Raw genomic sequence first — 15,000 nt, forward strand, 5'->3', positions numbered from 1 at the left:
GGGCTGTCCAAAACAAAACAAAACAAATCCACATCAGATTCAAAAGTGTTGCATCCGAATGTTAGATCTGCGTCATCCGTCAGTGACGTGCGAGATGTGACGGTGATGTGTGTGTCATTGCATTTTAATGCTTTTGTTGGTCTGTCCAGCTGAAGGCACTAGATGCGGTGCTGCTACGTTGTTCCTTCAGTGTACTGCAGAAGACGAGAGCATCAATGTGGAGAAGATGTTGTTTACGTCAAAACTGAAACCAAGCCGTTCACACAGAAACACATATTTATTGCATTTTTTCTAGACAGACTAATACACTACCGTTCGAAAGTTTGCGGTCAGTAAGACTTGTAATGTTTTTTAAAAAAGCCTCTTATGCTTATCAGGCCTGCATTTATTTGATCAAAAATACAGAAAAAAACAGTAATCTGCCAAAATGTTATTACAATATGAAATAATGTTTTCTATTTTAATATCCTTTAAAATATAATTTATTTCTGTGATGCAAAGCTGAATTTAAATCATCATTACGTCACATGATCCTTCAGAAATCATTCCAATATGATGATTTATTATTAGAATTATCAATGTTGGCAACAGACGTGCTGCCAAATTTTTTTTTGGAAACTGTGATATTTTTTTCAGGATTCTCTGATGAACAAAAGTTAAAAAATAACAGCATTTATTCAAAAATATAAATCTTTTCTATCACTTCTTATCAATTTAACACATCCTTGCTGAATGAAAGTTTTAATTTCTTCAAAAAAAGAAAGAAAAAACTTTTGAATGGTAGTGTATATTGTTAAAAAAAGATTTATATTTTAAATAAATGCTCTTCTATTTAAGTTTTTATTCATCAAAGAATCCCGAAAAAAAAAAAGTATCACAGGTTCCAAAAAATTATGAAGCAGCAGAACAGTTTCAGCTCTGATAATAAATCAGCATATTAGAATGATTTCTGAAGATAAAAAAACTTTATTTTACATAATAATAAAAATCAACAATGCATCACAGCAATAAATTAGATTTTGATGTATATTAACATAAAAAAACTTTATTTTACATCATAATAATATTTCACAATATTATATTTTTTTTCTGTATTTTTAATCATATAAATGCAGCCTTGATGAGCAGAAGAGACTCCTGTAAGAAACATTCAAAACCCAAACTTTTGACCGGCAGTGTATCAGCGCTGCACTCGCGTCTCGCTCAGGAGAGCATGTTTAGAAAGCCATGGAAAATTAATTTAAGTTCAAAAAAAAAAAAAATCAAGACTCAATACTTTATTTCCCCATCACCCATAACCCATATCTCAAAATTAAAAAAAAAGAAAGTAGCTACTCTTTGTGATTGGTTTTCAGTCCTTTGTATTAAACATGCATGGTGCTGTTTTTTTTTTCTTCTTCTAATTGTTTAAGCAACTTTATTAATTATATTTGGTTTATAAACATTATTTTAAACATTATGCATTTTTTTCAAAGATAGTTATGTTATTTTATTACGCTTTGAAGAAACGTGCATTAATAACATTTTAATAACTCGATGCGCCCTCTTGTGGCTTCAGGAGAGAAGCCAAATGCTTTTTTAACCCCTAACTGAAATTATGCCTTTTAAATTCAAATATAATTTTTTTTCAAAATAATGTTTTAAGTAGTAGAACATTCGAATTTAGTTTTTCAGTCATTTTGACAGCCCTAGTGCTTTAAACTAGAATTGTTCAAAATGTGTATTTTTACTAGTTTACTAACTAATAAAATCTAAACTGTAATCATTCACAAATGTGTAAGTGTTCAGTAATTCAGTGTTGTGTTTAAAAATAGTTATTTCCTTTTTAATATTGTATTATGAATTTATATTATTTTATGAACAAATCTAAATTAAAATTATAAAAAATATATTTTTGCTGAGATTTGTTTGTGTCATGATTACATGATTGCGCAGTGACATCACAACATCATTCAGCAACTTCTAGCAACAAATCGACCTTCCTTCAGCAGCTTTCCCTGAAAACTAGTCCTCAACACTGAAGATAACACAAATGCCAGATTAAAAAGTTTTCAGGATAAATAACCTGTGGGCAAATATCGCAGATATTGTAATAAAATGCATAATAAGTTGAGAAAAGCAGAAATCATGGCCACAATCAAAATATGATTTATGGTGCATTTGTGGAGAGGCGTGTTATCAGAATTATTCATGTTTTATCAGTCCAGATCATGAAACGCCTGCTGATGCACTGTTTCACTCTTATTATCATCTGACACGTTTTTGAATGTGTTTGTTGTTTACTGTTTATCTGTGGATTTTACAAAACCAATATCTGAAGGAAACTGGTTAAATATCATCGGAGTGATCAGTGTCTCTCTGTAGTGTGGTGAAGGTACTGAAGGACTTCAGAAGATAATTACAGCACATGAAAGCATAACATAGCATAACAGTGCTGCTTTAGCTGACGGCGGTTTTTAATGAGTTCAGCTCAGATAACGAGGCGCTTCATGAGCTGAATAATCTGCTTTGTTCTGCTGTGTCCAGCGCTGCTCGTCCTCTTTCTCCTCAGAGTTAGTTCCTGGTGTTTGTGATGGTGATGAATGCTTTGTTCCTCAGCCACCGTTGAGTTCCGCGCGGCTCTGGACAGAGGACTCTGTGCTCAGGACAACGCGCTCAAGTCGCTCACGCTTCCTCCCAAGAAAACCGTCACCTTCCCCAGTGACCTTCAGGAGCCGCCGGCCAAACCTCAGCTCATCCACAAACAGCCTCCTGCCCTGCCGCCCAAACCCTTCTCCAGAACTGACCAATCACAGCACAGGTGAGACACAGACCTGCAGACTGACCAATCACAGCACAGGTGAGACACAGACCTGCTCCAGACTGACCACCTGCTCCCATCACAGCACAGGTGAGAAACACACCTGCTCCAGACTGACCAATCACAGCACAGGTGAGACACAGACCTGCTCCAGACTGACCAATCACAGCACAGGTGAGAAACACACACTGCTCCAGACTGACCAATCACAGCACAGGTGAGACACAGACCTGCTCCAGACTGACCAATCACAACACAGGTGAGACACACACCTGCTCCAGACTGACCAATCACAGCACAGGCGAGACAGACCTGCTCCAGACTGACCAATCACAGCACAGCTCCAGACACTCAGATGTCCTGATGAAGATTTAACAGCTCTGATTGTGTACAACATCAAACACTTTGATTTGAAGCAAAAGAGTCTTTGCAAACCAGAAAATCATGTATTTACTCTCACGTTGAGTTTATGCTTAAAACAAGAATAATTATCTGTCATTGGGGAGTGAAAACTTGTTTTCTCCTTGAATTAAGTTGTTTTTTCTGCGATCATTGGCAGATATTTGTTCTTGTTTAAATCATAAACTCCCTTCATTTTGATCAGTTTAGCAGAAATCAAGACTTCTTCCCTTCGGTCCTTGTGCTTCTCCAGTAAATGTGTCTTGATTCAAGAATCCTTTGATCTGGAAACCAGACAGAAATACCGAGGAAGATCAGCACTGTTTGAGAGCGGAGCGGTTCTAGCCTTGAGGGTTTTTAATAAGATTAATTAAAGTAGTGGAGATCTGTTTGAAGTTGTGTTTTCAAACTGTGCTTCCTAGACACTTACATTTAGAGAACTTTATTCTGTGTTTTCTATTCCTTCAGTTTTCTTTATTTGGTCTTAAATGAACCATCGAACAGCCTGCAGAACCCCTGCAGAGATACTGATGTGTGTGTGTGTGTGTGTGTGTGTGTGTCCAGACTCGTGTCAGCCGCTGAAGGTGTCGTGTCTGCAGGGAAAGCCGTCTCCTCCGCTGCCTCCTAAGAAGCTGATGCTGTACTCGTCCTCGGCCGCGCCGCTCTCCTTCGCTCCGTACAGTCACCCGTCGAACCGCATCATCGACGAGCTGCAGAAGGCGCTGGCGCTCGCCGTGCAGAGGCTCGACAGGTGCGTCTCATCCAATCATCCATCACATCCATTAGACTGCATCATGCAAAGAATCAACATTGGATTTGATAATCACAGCGTCTGCATGCTGAGCACAGAAAACAGCTGCTGCTCTCATCACCGTACAGCAGTACATCATGAGATCTGTCAACAACACACACACGATATACAGTAACACAGGACACAGAGCTGACCTAAACACGAGAAGGCTCTGAACTAACTGATGAGCTTACAGTTCAGTGCAGCTTGTGCTGTGTGAAGCATCGAGACGTGTTTTGTGTTTGAGTCCTGACAGCTTCACACACTTCACTCATCATCAAACACACACAGTGCAATGTGATATAACTACTGCTCAGATGAGTGTGTGTCCCTCACACAAGATAATATTAAGTTTGTGCTTGTGTGTTTTATTCTCATTTCTAATTTAGTGATTTTCATTTTTGGTGTAAAATGGTAAGCAAGCAGTTGTTTTTGTTTTAAAATGTACTGATTATATTATTAGGGCAATGATTTTTTAATCTGATTAGATGTGTGTATTGTCTTTTGTTTATTTTCTCATTTAATCATAATTTCAGTTACAGTAATACAATGCTATAGGCTTCTGTGTGTTTACGCTATGTATTAACTATTTAATGCAGTGAGTCATTGAATCATTCACTCAACTGATTCGTTCAGAAATGCAGATTCGTTCAGGAGCTAAACACTGCTGTGTTGCTCAGAGGTGTGCAGCTGTTCTGCTCTGCCTTTGTTTGGAGTATTTTTGTTGGTAAAATGGAGCAATAATGAAATAACGTTTTGTATATTGAGCTGTTGTATGAACCGAGTATCATATTTGCAGTTGTGCAGATATTTAGGGAAACTGCACCTTTGCTTGTGTGACATTGCTCAACAACATCATATGACATAACTGGGAATGTGTTTTCCACAGTGAGTGACATACTATCATTAGTCTATACGTACTGATTTGTTATCCACATACACTGACACATTAAATGTGTCATTAAAACAGCAGTTACAGTGCTATCATTAGTCTATACGTATTGCTCTTACCAACTCATATTTATTTAATGTTCTGAATTGATCTGATTGAGATGAGTCTGATTGGTCGCTCAGCGTCTAACAGTGCTGAAGCACAGAAATGTGTCTCTGTCTGTGTTCAGGCTGGCTCTCAGTCTGTGATAGTGGAGGGGCAGACTCTTTCTGCAGTTACACAGACACACCAGTAGGTGACTGCATGAGTGAGTCACTGAATTATTCACTCAGCCGATTCATTTAAAACACTGATGAACTGACCGCTCTTCATCCGGTCTCAGTGTTCAGTGGATGTGTGACGTGTGTGTGAGAGGTTCTGTGAGTGTTTGACCGTGTGAGTGTGAGTCACATGACCGCTGGTGTGTTGTGTTCCTGCAGCTCTGCGGTTCACGCGGGTCAGTACAGCGCTCCTCTCCGGGCCGTGGTCATCGACTGTGACGATGATAAAGAGAACATCCCCAGCGAGTCTGACTACGAGGACCTGCCCAGCATGTACAGGGATGAAGAGCAGGAGGAGGAGGAAGATGAGGACGACGACGATTCGCTCTTTACAAGTTAGTCTTGAGACCGTTTGTGTTTGCTGGGATACGGCAGACTCGTTGATTTTTCCTAGTTCTGGATTTATAATGAGGCAGTCAGAGCTCATTGTGTGTGTGTGTGTGTGTGTGTGTGTGTGTGTGTGTGTGTGTGTGTGTGTGTGTGTGTTCAGGCACTCTGGCGCTGAAGATCCTGAGGAAGGACTCTCTGGCGGTGAAGCTGAGTAACCGGCCGTCTCAGAGAGAACTGCAGGAGAAGAACATCTTACCTGCACAGACGGACGAGGAGCCAGCAAACTCACACGGTACACACACTATTTTGCAAAAAATCACACGGTACAACTTCGCACCACCTTAGTGATTGCAAACAGACCACTGATTGTCATGGGTGTGTTTTTCCACAAACACTGCATTACTGAGATTATCATGAAGCGTCAGACGTTTGCAGCTTTAATGTGACTCTCGTGTGTCTCAGTTTCTGAGATGTTGTTCTATTTTGCTGTGACGTGCTGTGCGCAGTGTGTGTGTGCGTGTTCGGTGTGTTCATGCGTGATAGTGGAGTGGGCGTGTGTCTGTGTGTGTGACGTAGGTGACTGTGTGTGTGTGTCACTGTGTGCGCATCAGCGATGTGTGTGTGATGAACGTGCGCTGCGTGTGCGTGTGTGTGTGTGTGGATGTGTGACGTGTGTGTGTGAGTGCGCGTGTGTGTGCGTGCGTGCGTGTGTGGTGTGTGTGCGCGTGACCGTGTGTGTGTGTGTGTGCTCTGCGGTTCGTGCGGGTGTGTGTGTGCTCCTCTGTGGGCCGTGTGTGTCGTGTGACGTGTGTAAAAGCGTGCGTGCGTACGTGCGTGCCCAGCATGCAGGCGTGAGTGAGGAGGCGAAGTGAGGACGTGACGATTCGTGTGTGTGTGTGTGTGAGCGTGTGTGTTGCGCTGTGATGTGGCTGACGTGTGTGTGTGTGTGTGTGTAATGTGGCAGTCAGAGCTCGTGCGTGCGTGTGTGTGTGTGTGTGCGCGCGTGTGTGTGTGCGTGTGTGTGTGCGTGAGTGGACTTCTGGCGTGTGAAGCTGTGCGGCCGTGTCAGTGGTGAACTGCAGTGTGGTGTGTGCACAGACGCGTGTGCGTGCAGTGCGTGACGTGTGTGTGTGTGTGGTGTGTGCACACAAACACACACACACAGACACACACACACACCTTGCTCTCTCCGCTGTGTGTGTGTGTGTGTGTGTGTGTGGAACAGGAGACTGAGTCAGAGGCTGTGTGTGTGTGTGTGGAACAGGAGACTGAGTCAGAGGCCCACGGCTGAAGAGCTGGAGCAGAGGAACATCCTCAAACGTGAGTCCAGAACACAGAGAGACACTTACACACTTCCCATGATGCAGCCTGTTCCTCGTGGATGACATCAGTTCATGTTGTCTGTAACGTGCAGTGATCTTGCTTCAGTCTTTAACAGTGTATGTGTGTTGAATCTGCTGATGTGAACTCAACACCTCTGACCTCTGACCTGCTCCTGTCCCACAGCTCGTAATGAACAGGAGCAGATGGAGGAGAAGAGAGAGATCAGACACAAACTCTCACGCAAGGTATGATGTGGAGAGTGTGTGTGTGTGTGTGTGTGTGTGTGAGTGTGTGTGTGTTATGTGCTGAGTGTGTGTGTGTGTGTGATGTGCTGAGTGTGTGTGTGTGTGTGTGATGTGCTGAGTGTGTGTGTGTGTGTGTGTGTGTGTGTGTGTGTGTGTGTGTGTGTGTGTGTGTGTGTGTGGAGTGTGTGTGTGTGCAGTGAGTGTGTGTGTGTGTGTGTGTGTGATGTGTGTCAGATCCTGCATCAGCATCAGCATGCGTCTCTCATTGCATCTACACATGGCTCGTATCTCAACCCCATGACTGCCATAGAGTGTGTTTGTGTGTGTGTGTGTGCGCTGAGTGTGTGTGGTGTTTCAGCTGAGTCAGAGGCCCACGGTGGAGGAGCTGCGACACGCTAAGATTCTGATGTGCTTCTGATTACGTGGAGGTGGCAGACGTCGACTACGACAGACGCGCAGACAAGCCCTGGACGAGACTCACAGCAGCCGACAAGGTGAGTGTAGACGGTGTGAGGAGTGTGTGATGGCTGAGATGTGATCGGTCCGCTTCTACTGGGATTTTCATCAGTGATGCACCAACATTCAACAGCTGAATTATTTTAACAGAGATCTTTTAGTCTGTGCTGTTTTCATTTTTTGATAAGAAACAAAGTCTCAGCGTTGAATCGGTGAATGTGTTTTTTCTTCTCATAAGTGTTTTGGTGTTTCAGCTGAAACAAAGTCTCAGCGTTGTGTTGTTGCTGCTCTTGAATGAGTTCAGCGATCCTCTCTTCCTCTGTACTACTAGTTACAGCAGCAAATAATCATGAACGAACAGAACAACTCACTGAAATCAGGCCTGAACCACGGATTCAATCTTTTGCTGTAGTGTGTCAGAAAGAAATATTAGTTTACATTTCAAACATTCCTTTTGCCATTAATTGTAATAATCCAGTGACTTTTTTGTATGCATGAGTCTGTCAGCAGCCAGTGCTGCACACAGAGATGTGATCTGATCATCATCAGTCTGTCTGGAGTCACATGAAGATACTGAGACAGACTCAATCCAGAAGAACTGTGTCTCCGAGACGCTTCGAGAGACCTCCTGCAAAGCTCCAGTACTGTTAGAAGTGTTAGGCACTTGTGTAAAAATGCTGTAAACTGTCAAAAATAACAAAAAAAAAAGACATAAATATATCAAATAAATAAATTAAACAAAATCAAACCAAAACAAATCAACAGAAGCATCTCGAAGAATACAGTTCTTCTGGATTGAGTATGTTTATTCTTTTTCTTCTTGTGACTCCAGACAGACTGATGATGATCAGATCACATCTCTGTGTGCAGCACTGGCTGCTGTCAGACTCATGCATACAAAAAAAGTCACTGGATTATTACAATTAATGGCAAAAGGAATGTTATTTCCTGCTGACACACTACAGCAAAAGATAGAAATAACAGGCTTAAAAACAGTTGGGTGTTTTTTGTTGGTGAAAATACTAATGGCCTAAGACTTTTGCACAGCACTGTATGTTTGAGTTAATGTCTGTCATTTAAATGTTTATATTTCAGCAATAAATTGGAATAGAATTATAATTATATTAAAAAGAGATAAAAACTGTCTCATGCAATTTAAATATTTATTTGTGTTTATTAAATATATTTGATTAATTGATTTTTAAATGAACTATTTTCCTTTTTTTGTGTGGGGGGCTAATTTATGTTAAATTATTATTATTATTATTATTATTTTTTTTTTAGTGGTGCATCACTAATTTTTGTGCCAGAAGCAAGGCGGCAGATACAAACGGAGATCCTACAGAACAGAACTTAATCTTCAGAGAGTAGTGCTGCTTCACAGAAACATCAGCTGAACATTACAGGATTAATTCTGTTAGAAGTTTGCATTAATATTCATAGATCCTAAAAAAAAAAAAAAAAAGCTCTTCCTGAGTGTTACATGTTAAGCAGTGTTCTGGTGTTTTGTAATTGGAGCAAAATGTTTAGTGAGTAAGATGATCAGTAATCTAAAACTGAAGAGACCTGATGCAGTGAGGTGTGTGTGGACAGCAGGTACCTGCGCCGTCAGGTGTGGCACACTGAGAAACACGTGCACCTGTTCAGAGCTCCTTACACAGTCATGCTCCGTTATATAAACGAAGCGACGAGAGGATTTACACAGCACTACAGCGTGTGTGTGTGAGCCTCTTCAGGCAGCTGCAGTGACACATGAACTGTGTGTGTGTGTGTGTGTGTGTGTGTGTGTGTGTGTGTGTGTGTGTGTGTGTCGCTGCAGGCCGCCATCAGGAAAGAGCTGAATGATTTCAAGAGCAATGAGATGGAGGTGCAAGACTCCATCCGACAACTTAAAACACAAAGAACATTTAAATACATAACACAAACCTAAAACTAAATATTACATATCACATTTTTAAAGATCAAAATATCATAATAAGTAATGATTAATAATGCATTAATAATCATGAAGCATGTGCTTCAAAGCTGATGTTTTTACACTATCAATAACATTTAGCTTTTCAAGCAGGAATAAGGTTGGCCAAACAGTCCCTCGAGGGCTGAGACACTTGTTCATTTCTCTAAATTAATGAAATATAAACTGTTATAGTTATAACCATGTATACACACACTCCATAAAGCCCCTACTTTACAAATAATCATGCAGTCAGGAGATGCTGTGATGCAGTCAGTGGTTTCCACATTCTGAATAAGAACCAGTTCTCGGTTCCCAACCCTAAAAATCATATCAACTGATGATCAAAATCATCATAAAATTCAAATCAACTTCAGAATGAATGCATTCATGTCACTTCTGAGCTGCATTAAACAGTCGGTGTAAATACATCTAAATGTGCCTCTTCTAGTGTTCAGATGGATTTTATTAATACTGCCTTTATCTGAGTGCTAACAGCCTAATGCTGTCGTCTTATTCTAACTCAATTCATTGATTAAATGTATAAATTTGACGTCAAAGATGAGACATAAAGTTAGAAAAAAATCAAGGACGTATGGACAAAACTCGAGGCATTTATAGTTTTTGGAGTGTACTTTATCAGTGGTAGTAGCACTCTTGCTGGTGTGATATTACTGAACTATATCATAAGGTATAAATATAAGAGGGTGACTGTTATTTTTCCCTGCTGTGATTGATGACCGCTGCTCGGGACAGATGATCTGATGTGCTCTGGATTATGTCATCACATTCCAAAAATGACATATTTGTAATCAGATTAAGTTTTAAAATGCTTACAATCAGATTAGTAACTTTTTACAGATTACATGATTACATATTCACACAATGGCGAATGGTAAATCATTCATAATGTATTGATTCGTCTTAATCTAATCTAAAACAAAAAATACTGCTTTTATGCATTTGCACACACCAGCCACGAGTCAGCGGCTGATTACACAGAAGATGAAGAGCTCACAATCATCCACAGTTCTCTGAGTCTTAATGACATTTCAGTTGAAAAATACTTAATTTGTTTCATTTGACAAATGGAAGCCCTGATGAAACGTTTAATGCACTTCATTATGTTGATAACAAAGAATGGTACATATTTTCTTATGAGAAAGGTCAACAGCAGTCTAAAAGTAATCCACATATAATGTGTGTAATCCAGTGGATTATCATGTAACGTGTAGCAGCTCCAGTTGATAATACAGTACGCTCACTGACGCTGTGTGTGACGCAGGTTTCACCGGCCGTAGAGCAGCACCGCTGACGGTCAGGTCACCAGCTGGACACTTCTGCAGAGCTCAGGAGAGACTGGTCAGACGTCACGATCCCTCATCATCCTCAGGATTCACGGCTGCTGCGGCACACTGTGGATCCTGAGCTCCTGGAGGATGAGGTTCATGTGAATCTCTTACTCATCTCAGCGCTGATACTGTCGAAGGCTCTGTGTTCCTCCCACGCGTGTGTGTGCGTGTGTGTGGATGAGGATTGTTTTAAGTTATTTTTATACCATTTTTCTAGAGTTTCTTTGTTTGTCATGCAAATGAAGCATTTGTCATAATGCCTGTCAGCAAATGTCCTGAAGGCCATCATCATGTTTTATTCATGTTTTTCCTTTTTCTTTTGCCTGCTATTTTTGTTGTGTTCGATGTATTTTTGACTTTCTCAATGTTTTTTAGAAATCCTTTTTAGGCACCCATCATCCTTGCTTCTGAATTCACCTTTTAATAAACGAGATGAGGGTTTAATTATGACGGACAGGTTGAGATGCATTGACTGACATGTGATCATCATCATGAGTATCCCGGAGTAAGGACTGCTTCATCAATCTCTCTCCAGTCTCGTGACGGTAGCTGATGTGAAGAAGTGTGTAACCTCAGATTAATTGTAGACGTCTGAATGCTTGAACGTGTGCTCTGTTCTTCCATGTAAGAGTTAGTCTTTCAGACAGACTTCTGCTGGACGAGGGAAAAACTGAGTAAAGTAACGGAGACTACAAATCAATCTTTTCAAATCGCTTCTCAAACATCCAGCGGGTGAAGCTACAATCAGATTCTGCATGCACTTTAGTAATATGCACAGTGTTTTTTTTTTTATTTTTCACCATTTGAAGTAGATTAGAGCTTGTTGAATTATCGCTCCCTTAAGCAGGAATGATTTCGGATGAAATGCTCATCGTCTTTGCTAAAGCGAAGTCCTGAAATGACTGTTTCTGTGGGAATGTTGATCATTAACCGAAACCAAACCTGAAGGGTTTCCCAACATCAGAACGAGTTTAACAGCCACTCGTGTAGCTCAGGTGCAAGATGTTTTTCCAAGACAGTGTCTGATCAAACAACATCAGCGGAGGGGAGATCGGTCAGGATGGGTTCCAGATGGTGGGATTGTTTGTGGAAGTCCAGCAGGAATAGGAGCGGTCTCCTGTGGGATTCGCTGTTCGTTATGGCACCAAATGTTGTCACGTTGAGACAAAATCAAACATCAGCGTCACTGAACTGAACCCATGTGGAAAAACTGAACCTTTCAAGGAACCAAATCATCTTTTTAACAACAGTGTGATTTTGAGAACTTTTAGAACCTGCATGAGTTTATAAGAGCGAGTGTGGAAGCGTCCTGAAGCAGCGCGTGTCTCCAGTGTCAGGGACGCCGTGATTTCAGCAATAAAACTGACCTTATTTACAAAGACTAACCACATCTGTGTGTGTGTGTGTGAACTGAAACACCATCTAGAATATTAAAGACCCAAGCTTCAGCGTCCAGGTGTTTGTTTAGAAACATCAGTGTAATTAAATGCAGCGCTGCGCGAGAGCGTCCTAATCACATCCATCAGTGCTGACATGAACACTTCACACACCAAAAATACTCAAAGTGTAGAAATTATGAACATCAACTTTATTCTTCAAAAAGTTCTCATGATGAAATTGTCACACATTAAAAAGCAAGAAGGATTTTGAGTTTTCACCCTTCAAACTGAGTAAGATAGCGATATGATGTGCTGTTCATTTGATTTCATTTGTAAACAATGTATATTGTATATATGAAACATCTACACAGATATTTAACCTTTTTTTCTTTTGCTAAATGCCAGAATTTCTACTTTTTTATTTAATATTTCTAGTCCATATTTACACATTCATGGTTTTATTTATTTATTGTTAAATGCTTATATTTCTCCTTCCTCTTTTAGTTTCTTCTGTTTTGAGGAAGACCTTTTTTAACATTAAAACTGAATGCAGTTTATAGAGAAGTGTTGACTGACTAATTTTAACTCTTTTGAAAACAGAGTAACACGTTTTGTTTATGATTGAATGTTTTTATTTATTTAGCCTGTATTTTTAAACGTGTAATTATAGTCCATGTTTACACATTTTCTTTTTTGTTAAATGCCTATATTTCTTCTATCTTCTATTTCTTGAACAGCCTATAAATGAGTTTTATGATATCGCCTGTAGGGCCTTTATTAGCGAGTCGTTAGCAGGGGTCTTCATGTATCGATCTATCTGACATCAAATAGTTTAAACCCCTGATTAATAATGAATTATTGAATTTTCCTAATTCTGTTGTACATTAATGACTGAAGCTCACATCAATTTGTTAAGGTAAACTAAAAAAAATAACTATACATAAAATTGTCTGTCTACTGTTGTTGATGTGATATACAGTAGTTTACAGGTAAGTTTGGATTGTACTGTTTCTTTGAAATGAAGGGTGACACTATACTTTGCATTAATGTTATCTCGTGTTTATTAATGGAGCAGTAATGATATTCCTTTATTCAGAGTCGTAGTGGGAGAATGATTTGTTCATAAATCTTCTATTTAATATAATATATGGCTGCTTAATACAGAAGATATGTATATATTAGTTCATGAAAGAGCTTATTGACATCATTCATGTAGTGGAGTACATGGGGTTTGGAGTAAATGTTACAACACACATCATCAGTACAGTTATCATATGGTATGATATTACAGTAAGCGTTCAGATAAAGTCTGCTGGAAGCTGAGAAATGTAAATGCAGTGCCTTAAAGTGATGCTGAATGTGATTGATCTCAGGTTTGGCCAGATCAACCTGAAATATGTTTCTCAGTGTTGTTTTCTGCAGTTTGTAGCATTTGTCCCATGAAAACTAAGAAAGTATTCTTTGACATTTCCCCCTCTAGCTCTCACCGAGCCTCAGAATCAAATCCGTTCTGCTACTCTACCTTTCATTACCTGTAATGTAATTAGATTACTTTTTTCAAGTAACTGCTTTTAAATTTACAAGAAAATATCTGTTTCTTTTTCCCATTTTTTGACTGGCAACTTTCCTGTCCCATCTGGGAAATTGATTCATTTTATCAGAAAAAGAAAGAAAGAAATTCCCTGCACTACTCAGCCTCGGCTGGCACGCAGTGGAATTCTGTCCCTTTCAACGTTTTTCGGGAAGTGGGCGGGTTTGGGACTTTCCTGTTTAGTTAAGCTGTTTGGCAGTTAGATGGATCACGAATTTCCCAGATTCAGCTGCTGTAATCAAGAGCCATGACCGAGGGCACGGGGTCCGCAGCTGGTAGGTCACTAAACTGTCTTAATCTACACATTCACAATCTGTGGACCAATCAGCTGATTTTATATTTCAGCAGTTTTGTTGTCATGGCAACCAGATACAGCCTGCACCTCGGGTGTCTGTGTCGCGCTACACTTAGAAATAAATTATAACTGTTTGTCAGCACGATCTCAGAGTAACTTTTATTAAGAAATGAACGCGTGATGAGTTCATAGCACGGATGAGATTGCGGGAGGCGTTAGTGGGTTGGATCTATTCATTTATCTTCAAAATAAAAATTTAACACGTGTTAAAATAACTTCTCTGTGTAATTTACTTCTAAGATGAAAATACTGTTTATTTAAAATATAGGTGGATATATAGCTAGTTAGTAAATCTTTGTTTCACTTTCATTGTTACTAATTCCATTGTTCTAATTTTTGTCACAATATTCACTACATTTTAAATAATCGCTTATCAAAAAGTAACGAGTAAAAATACCTGAAATTAAAACCAGCATTCGGTATTTAAAGATGAAAGGAGTGTTATAGAAGAAGATTAAACATCAACACACTTGAAAACACAGACACAGTGGATGAAGGGTCAGCAGTGTACAGGGGTCAGATTGATTATTATAAGAGTCAGTCGCTTTTGAAAAATGAACAAGTATTTTCATTTAAAAAATGATTTGTTTTCTCCTGTTTATTTATGATTGAAGGAATATCCTGTTTAATGATATATTGTAGAAGAGTAGTGTACTAATGTGAGTGCTCAGGCAATAACAAATAAAAAAATGCACCAAAATTACAATCTGTTACGTTTAGTAAGCATTTAGCTAAACTTAACCAGCCACCCTTTGTTACATTAGCTAAAAGCCCAATGCCCATAAAGATACTAAATGATTAATAATCGTTAATA

The 15,000-nt window shown here is 39.6% G+C and overlaps 1 protein-coding gene and 1 pseudogene across 1 annotated transcript in view; both read left to right on the forward strand.

Moving 5' to 3' along the window:
* The window catches only part of LOC109081642, an 18,666-nt pseudogene extending 7,729 nt beyond the window's left edge, over positions 1 to 10,937 (forward strand).
* Positions 10,938 to 13,981: 3,044 nt separating this feature from the next.
* The window catches only part of LOC109080560 (C-C chemokine receptor type 2-like), a 5,133-nt gene continuing 4,114 nt past the window's right edge, over positions 13,982 to 15,000 (forward strand). The window contains exon 1 of the mRNA XM_042768774.1: positions 13,982 to 14,106. Coding sequence (XP_042624708.1) covers positions 14,079 to 14,106 — 28 coding nt within the window. The 5' untranslated portion in view covers positions 13,982 to 14,078. The remainder of the gene's footprint in view (positions 14,107 to 15,000) is intronic.

The sequence above is a fragment of the Cyprinus carpio genome, chromosome A2 (assembly GCF_018340385.1).
Source record: "Cyprinus carpio isolate SPL01 chromosome A2, ASM1834038v1, whole genome shotgun sequence".
Taxonomy (NCBI): Eukaryota; Metazoa; Chordata; class Actinopteri; order Cypriniformes; family Cyprinidae; genus Cyprinus; species Cyprinus carpio.